At 40.7% G+C, this 15,178-nt stretch overlaps 1 protein-coding gene across 8 annotated transcripts in view; it reads left to right on the top strand.

Moving 5' to 3' along the window:
* The window catches only part of LOC108425944 (R3H domain-containing protein 1), a 52,104-nt gene that overhangs the window by 15,744 nt on the left and 21,182 nt on the right, over window positions 1-15,178 (top strand). For 6 of the 8 annotated variants that reach the window (XM_017695030.2, XM_017695031.2, XM_017695035.2 and 3 more), the window contains exons 2-14: window positions 926-1,137; window positions 1,709-1,909; window positions 5,791-5,826; window positions 6,358-6,450; window positions 10,969-11,104; window positions 11,215-11,293; window positions 11,466-11,525; window positions 11,720-11,860; window positions 12,113-12,221; window positions 12,464-12,556; window positions 12,711-12,739; window positions 13,979-14,032; window positions 14,140-14,357. In XM_017695030.2, coding sequence (XP_017550519.1) covers window positions 1,736-1,909; window positions 5,791-5,826; window positions 6,358-6,450; window positions 10,969-11,104; window positions 11,215-11,293; window positions 11,466-11,525; window positions 11,720-11,860; window positions 12,113-12,221; window positions 12,464-12,556; window positions 12,711-12,739; window positions 13,979-14,032; window positions 14,140-14,357 — 1,222 coding nt within the window. In that variant the 5' untranslated portion in view covers window positions 926-1,137; window positions 1,709-1,735. The remainder of the gene's footprint in view (window positions 1-925; window positions 1,138-1,708; window positions 1,910-5,790; window positions 5,827-6,357; window positions 6,451-10,968; window positions 11,105-11,214; window positions 11,294-11,465; window positions 11,526-11,719; window positions 11,861-12,112; window positions 12,222-12,463; window positions 12,557-12,710; window positions 12,740-13,978; window positions 14,033-14,139; window positions 14,358-15,178) is intronic. The other 2 variants (XM_017695036.2, XM_017695032.2) reach the window with 1 other exon arrangement.

Consider the following 15,178-nt stretch of genomic DNA (forward strand, 5'->3'; position numbering starts at 1 on the left):
GGGTGGGTGGCCGTGCTCTTTTGCACCTGTCCCTTCCAATGACAGGACCCCCTCCCCCTGGTGCGCACACTCTCACTCACCCTCAGGCTCCAGATCTCATGAATTCCAATCAGCCAGGGCCATCAGCTGCTTAAATAATGCAGCAGCGGCTGCCTTGGCTACATTAGCGTGATAAATGTGCTACATTGTCAGCGCTCAGACCTGCCAAGTGTTTGCTTAGCTGTGCCCTCAATTCCAAACACGTCCCTTTGATCTTTGGCCTCAGCAGGGGAAAAATAAAAAGACGAGGAAGGGCGCTGGTCACCTTATTTAGAACCCCGACGTCATGACCACCGGCTCAACTGATCTGTGCTGTTTGTCATTTGTCGCTCTATTGACTCACCAGACTGCTTCCCCACTAGTCGCGGAAAAGAAATCGCAGATATTTATCTTGTAGCCGAAGGTCTTGCATCTCCAAAGTGGCTTTCAGCCCACTTAAGTGAGCAGGGCTGCAGCTCTGGATTATGAAGGAATGGGGAAGTGCACCTTGCCTCTCTGCTGGTGTTACAGTCTTGGGGCAGAGACCGCTTTGTGTCTTTGCACTGTCTTTCCAGTTGAGTGCACTCACAGAGGGTGGTCCTCATAGTCTCGGTAATTGGTAAGGATGTTGCAGCTTCTGTGATATGCCATAAGACATTTTCCTTTTGTTTTTTTTTGCACTGCAAGTCAGAGAATTTCCACCACTAAGGCATCGCTTGGCAGGGTTGTCTGTGTAATGAGCCCCTTGTTGACTATAAACTTGGTTGCATTGCGAAAGATGCTGGTTTTAACTGGACAGGAGCGCAATCCAAATGAGATCTTCAGAGATCTCATTGTGTCTGTGTAATACAGCAGGACTTGGCATCTGCACTCTTAACAGGTTTTGTTGTTGCGATCTCATCTCCAGGTTCCTGAGGGGCATGAGCGCCTTGTCGGCGGCCAGCGCTGTTCTGATCTGGAGCCAGTGCTGGTGACAGGGACATGGGCCTCTATCTCAGGGCATCCAAAACGCTCAACACAAGCGACGACCTGGTCCACAGCGCCACTGAAAGGGACGCGGGGTTCACCCTTCTTACCAGGGCGGCACCACCATAGGCCCAGCGCGCAGCAGAACATTGGGTAAGAAAAAGGGAAAAATGAAGAAAACTTGTCTGCAGTGTGAATAGGAAGCTTAGACTATCTAAAGCTAAGAAAGTCTCTAGTGGGTAACACGGACAGAGAAGTAGAGGTAGTTTCGGAATGAAAGACAGGGCTTAAAAAGCCTGATGAAAGACAGAATGCATTCATAGCTTCCTGAACCATCTGGATGTTCTGTCAATGCTCCAAGACTCTCAGTGGGATTTGGAGTGTCACATGCCTGAAATCTCTCACAGTTCTAACGTGTTAATGGAACTCTTGGATTGGCAGAATACTAATTAGCTTTTTTATTTTTTTTACTTTCCTGGAGTTTAGTGGGGTGGCTTTTGTCAAAATCAATGAAGGTAACTGAATATTGTAGTGTTATACTACCCTATATTTACTTCATGCATTTGTCTGTTTACTGGGTACAAGGTTTTAATATGCTGCAAATGACATTCTCAAAAGTGAAATAGATGATGTTCACATAGAGTCTGACCTCAACCCATTTGAATGTAGTTGATCAGTAAGTGCAGTCCCCTATTAAAAAAAGACAAATCTCAATCTCCTCCAGGTCTCAAGCTCCAAGTAGCCTTCTCTAATGAGGATGTCTGATACTGTCAATGTAAAGGAGACGAGCGAAACGATGAGAGGTCTGGAGGTAGAGGAAAGCAACTCAACGCCTGGGGGCAACAGCCTCACCAAGTCCGAGAGCCGGGAGCAGATAGAACCTGACGGGGATGAGAACTGCTGTGATGACAAGAGTGAAACACAGGTAGATCTTTACAGCAGGCAGAGCTGTTCTCGAAGCAGTGTCCTCAAGTCTTGTGCATCACTAACGAGGAATTGTATGGACCTCCAGTAGTAAAAGTGATCTGACTTTGAGACTTCGCCACCTATAGGCTAGTTTAAATACAGCACTGCGTCATGATGGCGTGGTAACTTAAAAATGGGCAGATGTTATTGACCCTCTGGTGGATGTATTTGAAGGTTCTCAATCAGTTATTACCCACCTGAAGCAGTTTGTCATGGTCAGTTAGTGTTACAACCACTATAGAAGATTCATTTTCCCAATGCAGAGGCTGGTGCTGTGCGCTGTATAGCATTGAATTTCTGCTGGTGAGTTTATAAATCATACTACACTATTATGTAAGTTGAAACAACAGTGAATTTACATTATTAAAAAATTGGATTTGCTACTTAAGCCACACTTGTATTATACACATTTCTATGGAGACATAGCTGCAAAAAAAATGTTGTTCTGTGATAATTAACATGTCTTATTGAATAATTGTCAAGTGATGTCCTTGCACTCAATCATTTTAATTTTCAGGTATGAAATACAATATTCTCTGGCGTGTTTGCCTGCGATCAATATCTATATTGACCATCATAATTATTGCTATCCCTCAAAAAAAGAATTACGCCTTTAGGATTGTATGGAATGTATCTCCTGAAGGAGAGAGGTCAGGAAAACAAATCAGTAAAACGATTGTTCCGATACAGCCCCAGCAAGCGGGCCCTGGGGGGCTGGCGGGGTGGGGAGGCGGTTGTTGTTGCCAGCCGAGCAGAGCCAATCAATTGTCAGGTAATTGTGTTATGAGAACCAGCCGAAATGGATACACCTCGACCCACTCCAGTCTGTGAAGGTTAAGCTTTTGAAGGTTACAGTAGTGCATCTTTATTTCTACGTATTTATCTTTTTCTTCCATTATTTGACAGATACCTGGGCAAGCAGCGCTTCTCTTGTGATGCAGTGACATTTTCCCGCTGCTGTCCTTTTATCAAACCTCCACTCCGGTCCTCCTGTTCTCCTTTCTTTTCATTTTGTTCCACAAATTGCCTTTCCCCTCCTGCTCCCTTGAAGAGATGCTTTGCGAGAAAAACGGGCAGCGAAAGTGAGGAGGACTGCACGAGCAGCCGTGTGGCTGGCAATCCGAGCTTATCCTCAAACTTCCTCTGTGTCGCCCTGGGGGGTGGGGAGGGAAAGCACAGCAAGTGGCTTTGTGGCCATCTGGCTCTGCGGCCCCCCCACCCCCATCCCAAAGGCTTTTCGCAGATCCTCGGCTGCACACAATGCGGCGCTACCTGCTTCTTCTCCTTTTATTTTTCTGCAGTGCACACGCATTTCCGAATCCTTTTTCCTCATCGCCTCGCCTACATTCCTGTGGCAAATTTCGCCAAGCCCTGCAATCGTCGGGAGCGATTGTGCGTGGCTCGGTGCCAGTTCCAGGCACTCGGGGACTTGGAGATGCTCAATACCCAATTAAGGGTGAATAAGCATCCATCATAATTTCGTAAGGCTACTGTGTTGCTCATTAACTATGGCCCACTGGTGTCTGCTCAAGCCTGAGGGAGCATAAGACTGCAGGAGCTGAAGAACGGAGGAGAAGATGAATGGCAAATGACAGCCGTGTAGGCCACCCCCTTGACGCTGTCTCCTTTTGTTAGATTCTCTGGCTTCACCTGGGAGAATACTGATAATTCGCACACCATTTCTACCTATTTCAAGGTGTTGCTGTGGCCGAGCCGCAAAACGAGTCATTTTTCCCCTGCATATGTTTCTGCCATGTCTTTTTTAGCCCTCATAAGATACAGTAACTGTGTCGCACAACTGTGTGATTAATGACTTTTTCTTTATATGAACGTGTCTCAAAGTGCCTTTCCGAATCATGGCTGGAGGATTTTTGTCTTTGGTTTACATTTGTCATTCACAAAACTGACAGAAAAAAAATGCAGTGCTTTTTCTCCCCTCAGTGTTCATTACCATGTCCGTCACATCCAAGTGGAGATGACATAGTAGGAACAAGAGTGATGACAGCTGCTGGGAACACAGCTGTTTGCATTTAAAACTAGTGATGGGACAGGATTCAGATGGTCTGTCTCCACTCTAATTTTGTCAGTTGTCAGAAGTGATGGTGGACGGGCCTGCTGAAAAAAATGTTTGCAAGTCAGAAATCCAAATGGATAGAGTCTGTTCTTGTCATGAGGTGTTAAATATACTAGTATTTTCAGATTGGGGGGATGCTAATCTTCAATAACAAGTGAAACCATGGTGTTAAGGACGTACCGATCATGGATTTTTGTGACCGTTCTGATCTTTACAGCTAAATTGGCTGATGGCTGATTTTTATTAGCCTTTTTTAAATTCCAGGCTCACACTGTATTGGGCACATGAACAAATGACATAAGTAAGAGGCAACTGGCTATTTAGAACAAGGAGCCCTGCATATTTATGCTGAGACATTTTGGTATAGGGATAGCAGGAGCCTTTACTCTTTACTTATTTGGCTCATGTTATTTACATCATAAAATTGCAACACAGGTCGCCAAAGTAAAAACAATATATTGGCTGATTGCTGATTTTGTGTTTTGAGCAAAAATATGACGATTTTAATCTTTGTCAATTCCGATTGCCTACGTTATATTTAACGAACATGATATTGTTGTCTTGGACACTCCGGAAGAGCGGCACTACAATTACGCCGGAGATTTCTTAAATATGCAGAATATGTCTGGTTTCACTTTGTGTTCCCTCTTATTTGATGTCTGTACACCTGGTTTAGTGCTTTATCCGTCTGACTAGTTTCATAACTCTTTGTTTAATAGGTTAAAATACGATTCATTCATACTGTTGTGCTGTCTTGAGTACCAAGGGTCTCAAAAGAAAAGAATCTATGGGAAGCCAAAGACATGATGCCCATTTAATGCGTCAAAAATATGATACCAGAAATGAATGAAGACTGCTGTACCATTATACAAAGTGACCTCGGGGAATACAAAATAGCCCAAGAACAACATCTGGCACTCAGTAAAGACATTATTGTGATAAAACATGGAAACGTAGACAGTAATAATGACTGGTGAAGAAAGAGCAATAGATTTGCTAGGGCATGTAAAGCCGCCCCAAAAGTTTTAGGTACATTTAGATACTGTAGGTACGTTTCACTTTTAAGCCAGGATCGGCCAAACAAAGCAGTTGTTAGCCTTATAATACAGTGTTTTGTTTTTTTTTTTTAATAGCAAAGGGTTTTTATTGTAGCAGTTTGCAGAATATACTATAGTAACGCCAGCTTTTCACATCATGTGATAACACAGTGTGGGTTTTGCACAACATTAGCATGGGACCAGAATTAACTCATTTTTCCAAACTGAATCATTCCTGGCCACCATGACCAGCAGCAAAACATTGTAGCAAGAACTCTGGTACGTGTGTTAACATATAAGCACTGTGATATCAGAAACCATGATAAAAGGTAAGGTATTTGTGAATCTGCACATGTCCAGTGCTAATCACCGCTGTGTCCATTTTAGATGACTTATAGTTCAGCTGGTGAGAGAAAAAAAAGGGGTTTGATGCCGTTTATTCTGTAGTTAGTCGGTCTTCAGTTTTATGAGAGAAAAAGGAAGAAAGGACACATGTTGTCTCCCCTTTAAACCATCCATTAGTCCTGGAAATGTAGATAATGTATCTGTATTTTTGTAATGGATGATTAAGGGCAGATGATCATGTACCCTCTGCTTTGTCTTTTTGCACATTTCTGTGAAGCATCTCATTCAGAGCAATGTTCCTGTAGTCTGTTGTTCTTGTGACCTGATAGATGATTCAGTAATGTAATCCATGTCCCCCATTTTGTCTCGTTGCCTACCGTACAGCGGCAAATACCTGGACAAAGTGCCAAAAGGCCCAAGGTACAGTGGCAAGAGGCATGTTCTGGATGTGTTCTGCCAGCCAGATTTCATTCCTGCTTGTTTTTTTTTTTCCATGTTATATGCCATGAACTGATCACTGCTCATTTTTTAATAACTACTCCTCCATTTTTTTACGAAGGATGTGCCTGTGTGTGATGAGGAGTATGTTGCGAAATGTCTCATGCTTTTCTTTACCTGCATGGTTTTCAAACGCTCAAGAGCCACATTTGTGGGCCCCTAAGCAAACTGAATTCTGTTTAGGCATGGTGTTGTACTGTAAACTGCTAATTCTTGGTAATCCTTGAGCTCTGAAAATCAGACTCATCTCTTCTTTTTTTTAATCCCATGTTTGTGATGCTTGCATGGGAAATTTTTGATTTAATTGGATTTTCTTTTTTAAAACAACTCCCATCCATTTTCCTAGTTCACCTTGAGTTCATGCACTACTGTTTTGTGTAAATGCAACTCAACCTGCAGTGGTTTTTGTGTACATCCTGATCTCTCTCTTTAACCCTCACTACTCTCCCCCAGTCTAACGCAAAGTTAAAGTTAGTTCGGAGCCTGGCCATTTGTGAAGAACCCTCTCCTCCCCCAATTTCCTCTGAACTGCTTCCAGAACATCAGGTAAAGCTCTTTTCAGGGCTGCTTAAAAGTGTCACACTCCAGCTCACTTGGTTACACTTACAGGCTCATCTCACTGAATGTGCATCGTTTTTTAACCTCCCTCGCCTGTTATTTTGTTCCTGAAATCTGTGTTTGAGGTATTTGTCTTCATAGGGATACTTTGTGGTTGCCCAAGGCTTACAGACTTGCAATCACTGAGTGGAATTCTGTCACTTAGGATGTGCCATCTTTCATTGCTTGAACTGTTAACCCTTCATCTCTGTACTGGTATAAAAAAAATCATAAATAAATTGAAAAAAAGTCTTAATTATAAAGGGTATTTCGATCCACCATGCATTACGCAAATACTTCACAATCATTGGCAATCTGTACAGTGCTCAATGATTCCTGACTGCTTGCCACTGATGTAGATGCTAATGCACTCTCAGACAAAAGGTATGAAGCAGTTATTGGGGTGGTACCCTCAAAGGTACATCTCAGTGCCTTAAAACTGAGATGTAACTTAAAACATTAGGCTATGAAAAAGTACAAATATGTACATTTCACCTGGTTAAAGCATATGTAAGGTAAACAATTAGACCGTCGAACCACTGTTGTACCTTTTGAAGACACATTTACATAGTTTGTACCTTGATGAACGAAAAATGTACCTGCACTGAACCTTTAATTCTAACAGTGTGGTGTTGGCTAGCATTAGTGATATAGCGTCAACATCAGTTGATCATCAGAGTTTTTCTTTGTTAAAAGAATAATTCAGCCTTCTCTCAGCTGTCCACTCCAAAACACTTTTAGCCTTTAAAAATCACTTCTACCTTCAAGGTACATCATCAGAAGGGGTTTTAGCCTTAAAACTTGAAAAATATTGCTTACGAGACCACTACAGCACCTCTGTAAACGATGAGTAGGGATGTTTACAGCAAATGTAGCGCTGGCTAGGTTTTCCATTTTGGCCAGAGTGTCTCTACAATATCAGATTTTAGAAGTATTAGTACACTTACAGTGAGCAGTACTATCTTTAGACTGCTTATATTGTAGATTTTGTCCATGGATTTTGCAACTTTTTCAGGTTACATACGCTTAAAATAAAAAGACCATAACATTTTTTTAAATGTAATTTTATTTGAATTGAGAACACGTTGCTGAAAGCCTTTTGCTGCTGTCGGAGCACATTGTATCTCCAAAATGCTGACTTTACAGGAGAAGGACAAAACCCATTTAATTTTTAATGCAAGTCAATGAAACCAGACATTTTTGGACCATTTCTTTTAGTCCATTCATCACGAAATTTCCAAACAATGTATTACATTGCAAACAATGTAAAGGACAACAGGCATTTTCAAATGATGTCAAAAACTGAAAAACGAAAATGGAGATACGAAGTTTTAATCCCACAGCAGCAATTCGTTTTGTCAAATGAGTAGTGACACCAAACATATCTACCTACTCAAAGGTGCTTTTTCAGTTTTTTCTCCATTTTCTATTCACTAAAAAATAATTGCATTTCTTTTAATAAAAGGATTTTGCTATTGGTAGCATGGCTTTTGAGATTCATTGTGTTAGTGACAAAAGTCAAGCCTAAATATATCAGAGGCTGTTAATGCAAACAAAAGAAGCTTGTATTTATGTATCAGATTTATGTTTAATAATTAATCAGCAAGACTGACGTTACAATGTTCCCCCCAGCTCTTCTCCTCTGTGGAGCCTTAACATCATATCAGCTAGCCACACCTCCCGTCGGCTGCTTTTTTTTTTTTTTTTCCACGAGGGCAGAGCACAGATCTCCCGATTCTCAGTGTAAACATTAAACTTGCCCCATGATAAAAATCTTCTTTCAGAAATGCTCCGTGGTTCCCTCTGCGTCATGTCGCGCGCCCGCTTTACTTTGTTTTACTTTTGTGCCGGTTTTGAAAAGTGAAATGGACTCCTTTCTTTGCCACGTTGTTAATCAAAGGAAAACGGGGAGGGGAGAGAAGCGGCTTGGTCTCGGCGACTCTGGAGGGGGTGAAGGCACAAGGACGCCGTTGAGCCGGGAGGAAAAAAGAAAAGACTTAAACCAAAAGCCTCCCCTCAGGGTGCCTGGGCTTTGCCACATTGCAAATGGCAGGGGTCCTCAAAGCCCATGGCATAAAATAAAATCTGTTGCCGGAGACGCTGAACCAAAGGCCTCGGATTTTGATGCTGCGTTTTTGAGCAGTCGGTCTTTAAGGCCAGTGCTTACCGATGTCCCTTTGCGAACATTTTTTCAGTACTTCACCTGCTATTGCTGCTGCTGCTATTGGTAGTGGTGTACATTTTTGAGGATCCATATTCTACTATTTTTTCATATTTTATATTTTTTCCTGAAACCCACAAATTATTTGTTTGGTTTTATGTACCAAAAGTAGTCAGTGAATTTTGCAAACTCTCACTTTAAGTACACAGACAGGACTAATACAAACAAACACAGGTATTTGGTAGGTGTGCCACACCCATGTTTGATTGTCAAGAGAATGTTCTCTTCTCATTCACTGTAGTTCAGATTCAGATTCAGAATACTTTATTAATCCCAAAGAGGACAATTCATTTGCAGCTTTCCCTGTCTGTACACACAACTACATAAAAACAGTTATATATGTCAGAGACAACAAATTCACATAAATAAAGGTAAATAAGGAGTCAAGGAGTGCAGGAGATAACGAATAGCTATAACGATCATTTAAAAAGACTATTATCTGCATTTAGTAGCTTGATAGCAGAAGGAATAAAAGACTTGGAGTAGCGATTTGTTCTACTGAGGGGCAGTGGTGGACAAATACACAAATCATGTACTTGAGTTAAAGTAGAGACACCCAAGGTAAAAAAAAAAAGTAGAAGTTCTTCCCTTTAGACCTCCACTTGAGTAAAAGTACAAAAGTATTTGCTTTCAAATGTACTTTGTAATATCAAAAGTAAAAGTACTAAAAGATTAATTATGTACTTTAGTGTCATGAAGACTGGCTTCATGAACTAATTTTAGGTGAAAATCCTCCAGTGTCTCTCTTGGTATACCAGTCTTTTAATAGAACATCATTAATTAGTCTGACATTGATGTCTATTACAATTATAACAAAACATTGAAGGTAAACAGTTTCCAGGGAGAACCGAGTGGCTCTGAAATAACTTTTTGCGAACAAGCAAAGTTTCAGTTTCAGATTTATTTACAACTTAGTTCCAAGTTTAAGTTGAATAAAAACTGGCTTTAAACTCAGGATCACAGATGAGCTCCTTTACTATGTTGATCTGTAGGCGTCTGTTCATAAACATAAACCAGCCCAAACCCATTTACTATAAAATGAAATGGTGTTTGTAGAAATTCAGAAAAAAGCCGCGTCAGTCTCGACTGCATATGTGGACATATTTCTATATTGAGCTCTATTTACACAAAGTTAGGTTAGTTCATCATTTATGTTGAACAGACTCTCCCAAAGTTTTACGCTGCTGCGCTGACGTTGAACCGCGTGCTTCACTGGGTCGGTCTGACCAACAGGTCAAAACCAGCTCTAAACAAAGTGACAACTGTTCCCTGATTGGTGCTCTGGCTTTGCGCTTCTTTCGCTTTGACATTTTGCGTTTTTATACACACAGAAACCAAAAGAGACGACAGATTTCTCAAAATGTAGTGGAGTAAAAAGTCAGATATTTGACATTGAAATGTAGTGGAGTGAAAGTAGAAAGTCGTTGCAATGAATTACTTGGTTACTGTCCACCACTGCATTACAGTGAATTCGCTGGACAAAATATGATCAGATTGACTGACAGTTCCTTTTGCTTTCTCAGCTGCTTTTTCACCCACAGGGAGCCCAGGTCTCTCTGTTGGACCCCAATTATCTTTGGTATTATAAAAATCTTTTCATGTCCGTCACCGACTTTTTCTAAATAGACAACTCTAAAGTACATTCAAATGTTTTTATTTGTCCTGTCGATGTACTTTACAAAAAAAAAAAACAGGCGGTGCTTTTAAGACAGAAGTATGTAAATGAGCTCTGTAATGATTAGCTGTCCTATATTGTGCCTCATTCAGAAAGTAGTACAGTGCCGAAACGCTTCTTATAACTTCAGCAGGAATGGGTGGGGCTAAAACTGATGTAGCCTGAGTGGAAGGGCATATATAAATGTGTTGGCTTCATGACATTACAAAAAAAATAACTGAGCTGAAAAAAAATTATTTTTAATTTTCATATATGAATTGTATGGACTGAAGTCAATGATACCTTTTGCCTTTTCAATGATATCATTTGCTGAAGCAGTACATTTTAAAAAAAGTCTTTTCTTCAGTTATTTTATTACGTTTTCTTTAATCAGAAACATCACAGAATAGTCCAAGGTATCTTGGAATCAGCCAATTTGCCATTTTAGTCTGTAGGAAATCAAAAGCTTATTCAAAAACTGGAATTGGAAAAGATGATGATGATGATGCAGTTAACATTCAGTTATTGTGCTTGATCATCAGAAGCATACTAGTTTGAATTCTACCATTGGTGTTTTGTCTTTATTCCACAGGATGAAATTCAGATCAAGCTTTCCCAGTCATTTGACAAAGAGGACGCTCCAGCCAGTAAAAACGAAGATGACAAAGACAAAAGCGGTGACAAGTTGGAGAAATTGGAGAAAATGCCCCGCAAGATGCTGTCAAGAGGTGTGCGCTCGTGGCTTGCTTTTCTTTTGTGTGATGATGCAATGTTATTTATCTTGGAGATCACTAAAGATAGACAAGGTGATAAATAAGCCCTTTTTAAATCTCTCAAGATTCCAGTCAAGAATACACAGACTCCACTGGCATTGATCTGCATGAGTTCCTGGTAAACACATTGAAAAACAACCCCAGGTTTGTAGACATTTCTTCGATTCGAAATCTTTTGCTGCCCAATTTTCTTGCCACTCGTGTCTCCGGTTACGCACCTTGTGAGCAAAATAAACATTAGGTGTTTTCCAAGTTCTTGCTTAGTACTAAATATGAAATTATGTCTTTCCTGATGTTCCACCGTCATCTAATCCAGGGACAGAATGATGCTGCTGAAGCTGGAACAGGACATTCTGGACTTCATCAGTAACAACGAGTGAGTTAATGGCTCCCTTCAAGTACATAACTTGTGTATAATTTTCCTGTGATGTATTTTTCTTCATTGCTCAGGGAGCATACAAGAAATTTAACTTGAAGCAAAATTGGACGCCACTCAGAACAACTGATGATAGCTGGAGCAACTCCCTTCTGAATTATTGATTGCCTCTTGGCTCTGTTTCACTGTTCTAGAAGCCAGAGGAGAAAGTTTCCCCCCATGACCTCCTACCACAGAATGCTCCTGCACAGAGTAGCTGCCTACTTCGGCTTAGACCACAACATTGACCAAACTGGGAAATGTGTAATCATCAACAAAACTAGCAATACAAGAATGTGAGTAATCAAGACAACTGCAATTTTAACTTCAGTTACGCCGCTTAGGCTGCTGAAATGACTGTTGGTGCGAATCTTCCACAGCAACAGAGATTTTTGTCACATTTAAAATGGGTTTTGGTGGAGGAAATGTAATTATATGCAATTTCAGTATTGCTGGCCTAAGGCAGTGCGTTCATGTAGTGGGAGAGAGATGCTGTGAAGATCTGTCTTAATAACGCCTCACGCTTTTACACTTCTTTGGATGTGCAGACCAGATCAGAAGTTTTCCGAACACATCAAAGATGACAAGACTGACGATTTCCAGAAGCGATACATCTTAAAAAGGGACAACTCCAGCATGGACAAAGATGACAACATGGTAGGTGCCAAGCTTGAAGCTACTAATGATTCTCACAAACATTAATGGCCTTAAACTGTTCCCGCTCATAAAAATGTCGGAAACGAGCACATTGTCTTTTGGTGATGGATAATGATTGGAAAATAATAATAGTTTCTTTAAATAAAATAAGATGCAATAAAAGATTGCACATGGGTGATTATCCTGTTTGGAGGATTGGCAGCTTTTTGTGCAGGCTCTGAAAGCAGGCGTTTGTGTTTCAGATGCGAATGAGGTTGAAAGAAGACAGGAGGAGTAAATCAATAGAAGAACGGGAAGAGGAGTATCAGCGGGCAAGAGAGAGAATATTCGCTGATGTGAGCTTTGTAAACATTTTCTCTCCAGTCTGTTTTTAAGACGTGCCTGAAGAATACATTATTGACAAGCTGTATGAAGCTGTATTTGATTTCTTATGGAAAACATCTTCCTCCTTATTGGTATGTAATAAATGACTTTGGATTTCTGTTGCAGGGTTTGGATACTTTCCCTCTTGATAAAAGGTGGGTAGGAAACACAAAGACTGTTAAATACTTGGTGGCAGTTTGATGCTTCATGTGTCTTCGAGGACGCATTCTAGCCTTCACCCCCCCAGCTTGGCAGCATTGTGTGATGACTGAAGGCCTATTAATGCAGAGTTTGGTTTTTACCAATGAAAAGAAAGCATGTCAAGTCAAGAACAGCACAGGCATGTTGATGCTGTCTTTCACATCAAGTCGGAAGTCAACACCAGCGTGGTTTTCTTTAACAATCAGGCTGACCAGTCATTGTTGCAGTCTAAACAAATGTCAGCTGTTGTTCGTGGTCCAGCACAACACATAAATGAGAAGCATGCTGACTATGAAAATGTGTAGATGAAAGATAATGTATAGCTAAAAGTCTGATTATGATGGTGAACCCATATTTATCTAGGTTCATCTAGGTGTATCCTAGTCTTTTCATGTCTGCTTTTTTCAGGCAGAGTTTAAGGTCACCAGTACTGACCAAACTTTACGTACTTAAAATTACAATGACTGAAACGAAAATATGAAATAAACAGTATCTTTTTTTTAAGACGGTAGAATGATGGCATCGTGTCATTATTTTTCTAAAATAACACATTTAACCGCTGTATTATCGCAGGGTATCGGATGCTTCTGCACCAGCTGTGTTTAGTATTGTGAATGGAGTCAGTAGTATAAAACAAAAGCACAGTGTAATATGTCTTTAAATGGAACATGTAATGGTCACAGCATTTATGTATACTAGTGTGCACTGGATTGTACTGGATTGCTATGAGCATGAATAATTGGTATGACTGTTTTCTATTTTTATTTTATATTTTTGTATTCAAAGATGAAATTGATATGTTATGCGTAGTTACCCATAAATCAGGGAGTTTTTTTTTCAGGTTATGAAAGTATTAAGTTCACATTTACATGGGTTTGATCATACAGATATGCCAAAGATGAAACTGATAAACAACAAAATTGTCGGTAGAATTAGTGTGTGCTCAGATTTGACTGTACGCAGCTCTGATAAATAAGGCCCCCCCCCAAAAGATATCATACTTGGTGTTAATAGGCCTTATATTGGGGTCGAAACTGGGTGAAAAATGAGGGGAAATTACAAAAGACAAAAGTACACCACCAAGAGATTGGCGCGGTTGAAAATATCTGCTACCCCACATGCTTACTTCAGCTGCTGGTGTAATATGTCCAAAACTCTGGGGAAATTAAGTCTGCCCTTCTGATATTTTGTAGGATCCAGGAGGATGATGCTTGTAACAGCACACAGCAGAGGCGGCAGATTTTTAGGTATTTTTCCGCTTATTTTGGGAGTGTAACATCTTCGCAGCCTTTGTATTCTGACCATCCAGTCTATGATTCGAACCCTGCGTGTTCTTTTTTTCGCAATCGTTCAGGTTGAAAGATGGCCGATCAGGGAATAGCCGCCAAAGCAGTTCTGAGAACGAACCCAAGTATTCGGAGCCGCGGCCCTGGAGCAGCACTGACTCGGACAGCTCCAACCGCAACCTCAAACCTGCCATGACCAAGGCCAGCAGCTTCAGCGGCATATCAGTGCTGATCCGTGGGGACAGCTCCAGCAGCAGCAAGAGCGCGGGGCGCCTATCTAAGACGGGTGAGTGTCAAGTCGCTCCATCCACCATGCAAGGCAGACAGGCAGCACTCAAAGAAGGAGAGAGCATCTTGAGTTTTTCTTTATTTTACATTGATGTCGTGTCCACGAATGCTTTACTTGCTGACTTGAGGAACATGCAGAGAGGCCGGCATCCTTTTTTCCCCTTTCTTTTTCATGTCATTTTCATAGTTGCTTGATCTTTCTCTTGTACATACATTAGAATGTCTTGAACACTTTTAAAAGGTGTGCATGCTTTTCGCCTCCTTTTCATTAATGCCTCTTATTTCTAACACTTTCTGAAACTTGTAATAGACACACTTGAGAATTCATTGGTGGTCTAGATGAAAGTGCAAATTACTTTAGTAGTCTTTAGTGTTTAGAGGTTTTTAAAGGTAATGTGACTATAAGACTCGCACAACACATGTTCACCATTTGTAACATATTAAATGAAATCATTAAAAAAAGCAAGAAGAATAACAAAATGAATTGCTAAATTAACCAAGACATTAATCAAGGAATTAATTAACTTGTCATTCAATGCTAATAAAATCATTATCTTTTGTTCATTGCTTTGGTCCCTGAGGTAATTAGCATAGAAAACGTACTGCACATGTTTGGAACTTCGTCTAGCCTCGCTAAAGCTGCACAGTTCCCGATCCTTCATGTTCTGCAGTCTCTGTACTCTGTCGGTGGCAATCTGGAGATCTTATATAGTAAATAAAACACACATTCCGAAAAACACCCCAAAGTCCCCAATGAATTCTAACAGCTTTTGATTCTTCAGAAGTTGTGCATGCTGACTCCAGAGCCCATTAACACTG

This window comes from Pygocentrus nattereri, chromosome 6, assembly GCF_015220715.1.
Source record: "Pygocentrus nattereri isolate fPygNat1 chromosome 6, fPygNat1.pri, whole genome shotgun sequence".
NCBI classification, from domain to species: Eukaryota; Metazoa; Chordata; class Actinopteri; order Characiformes; family Serrasalmidae; genus Pygocentrus; species Pygocentrus nattereri.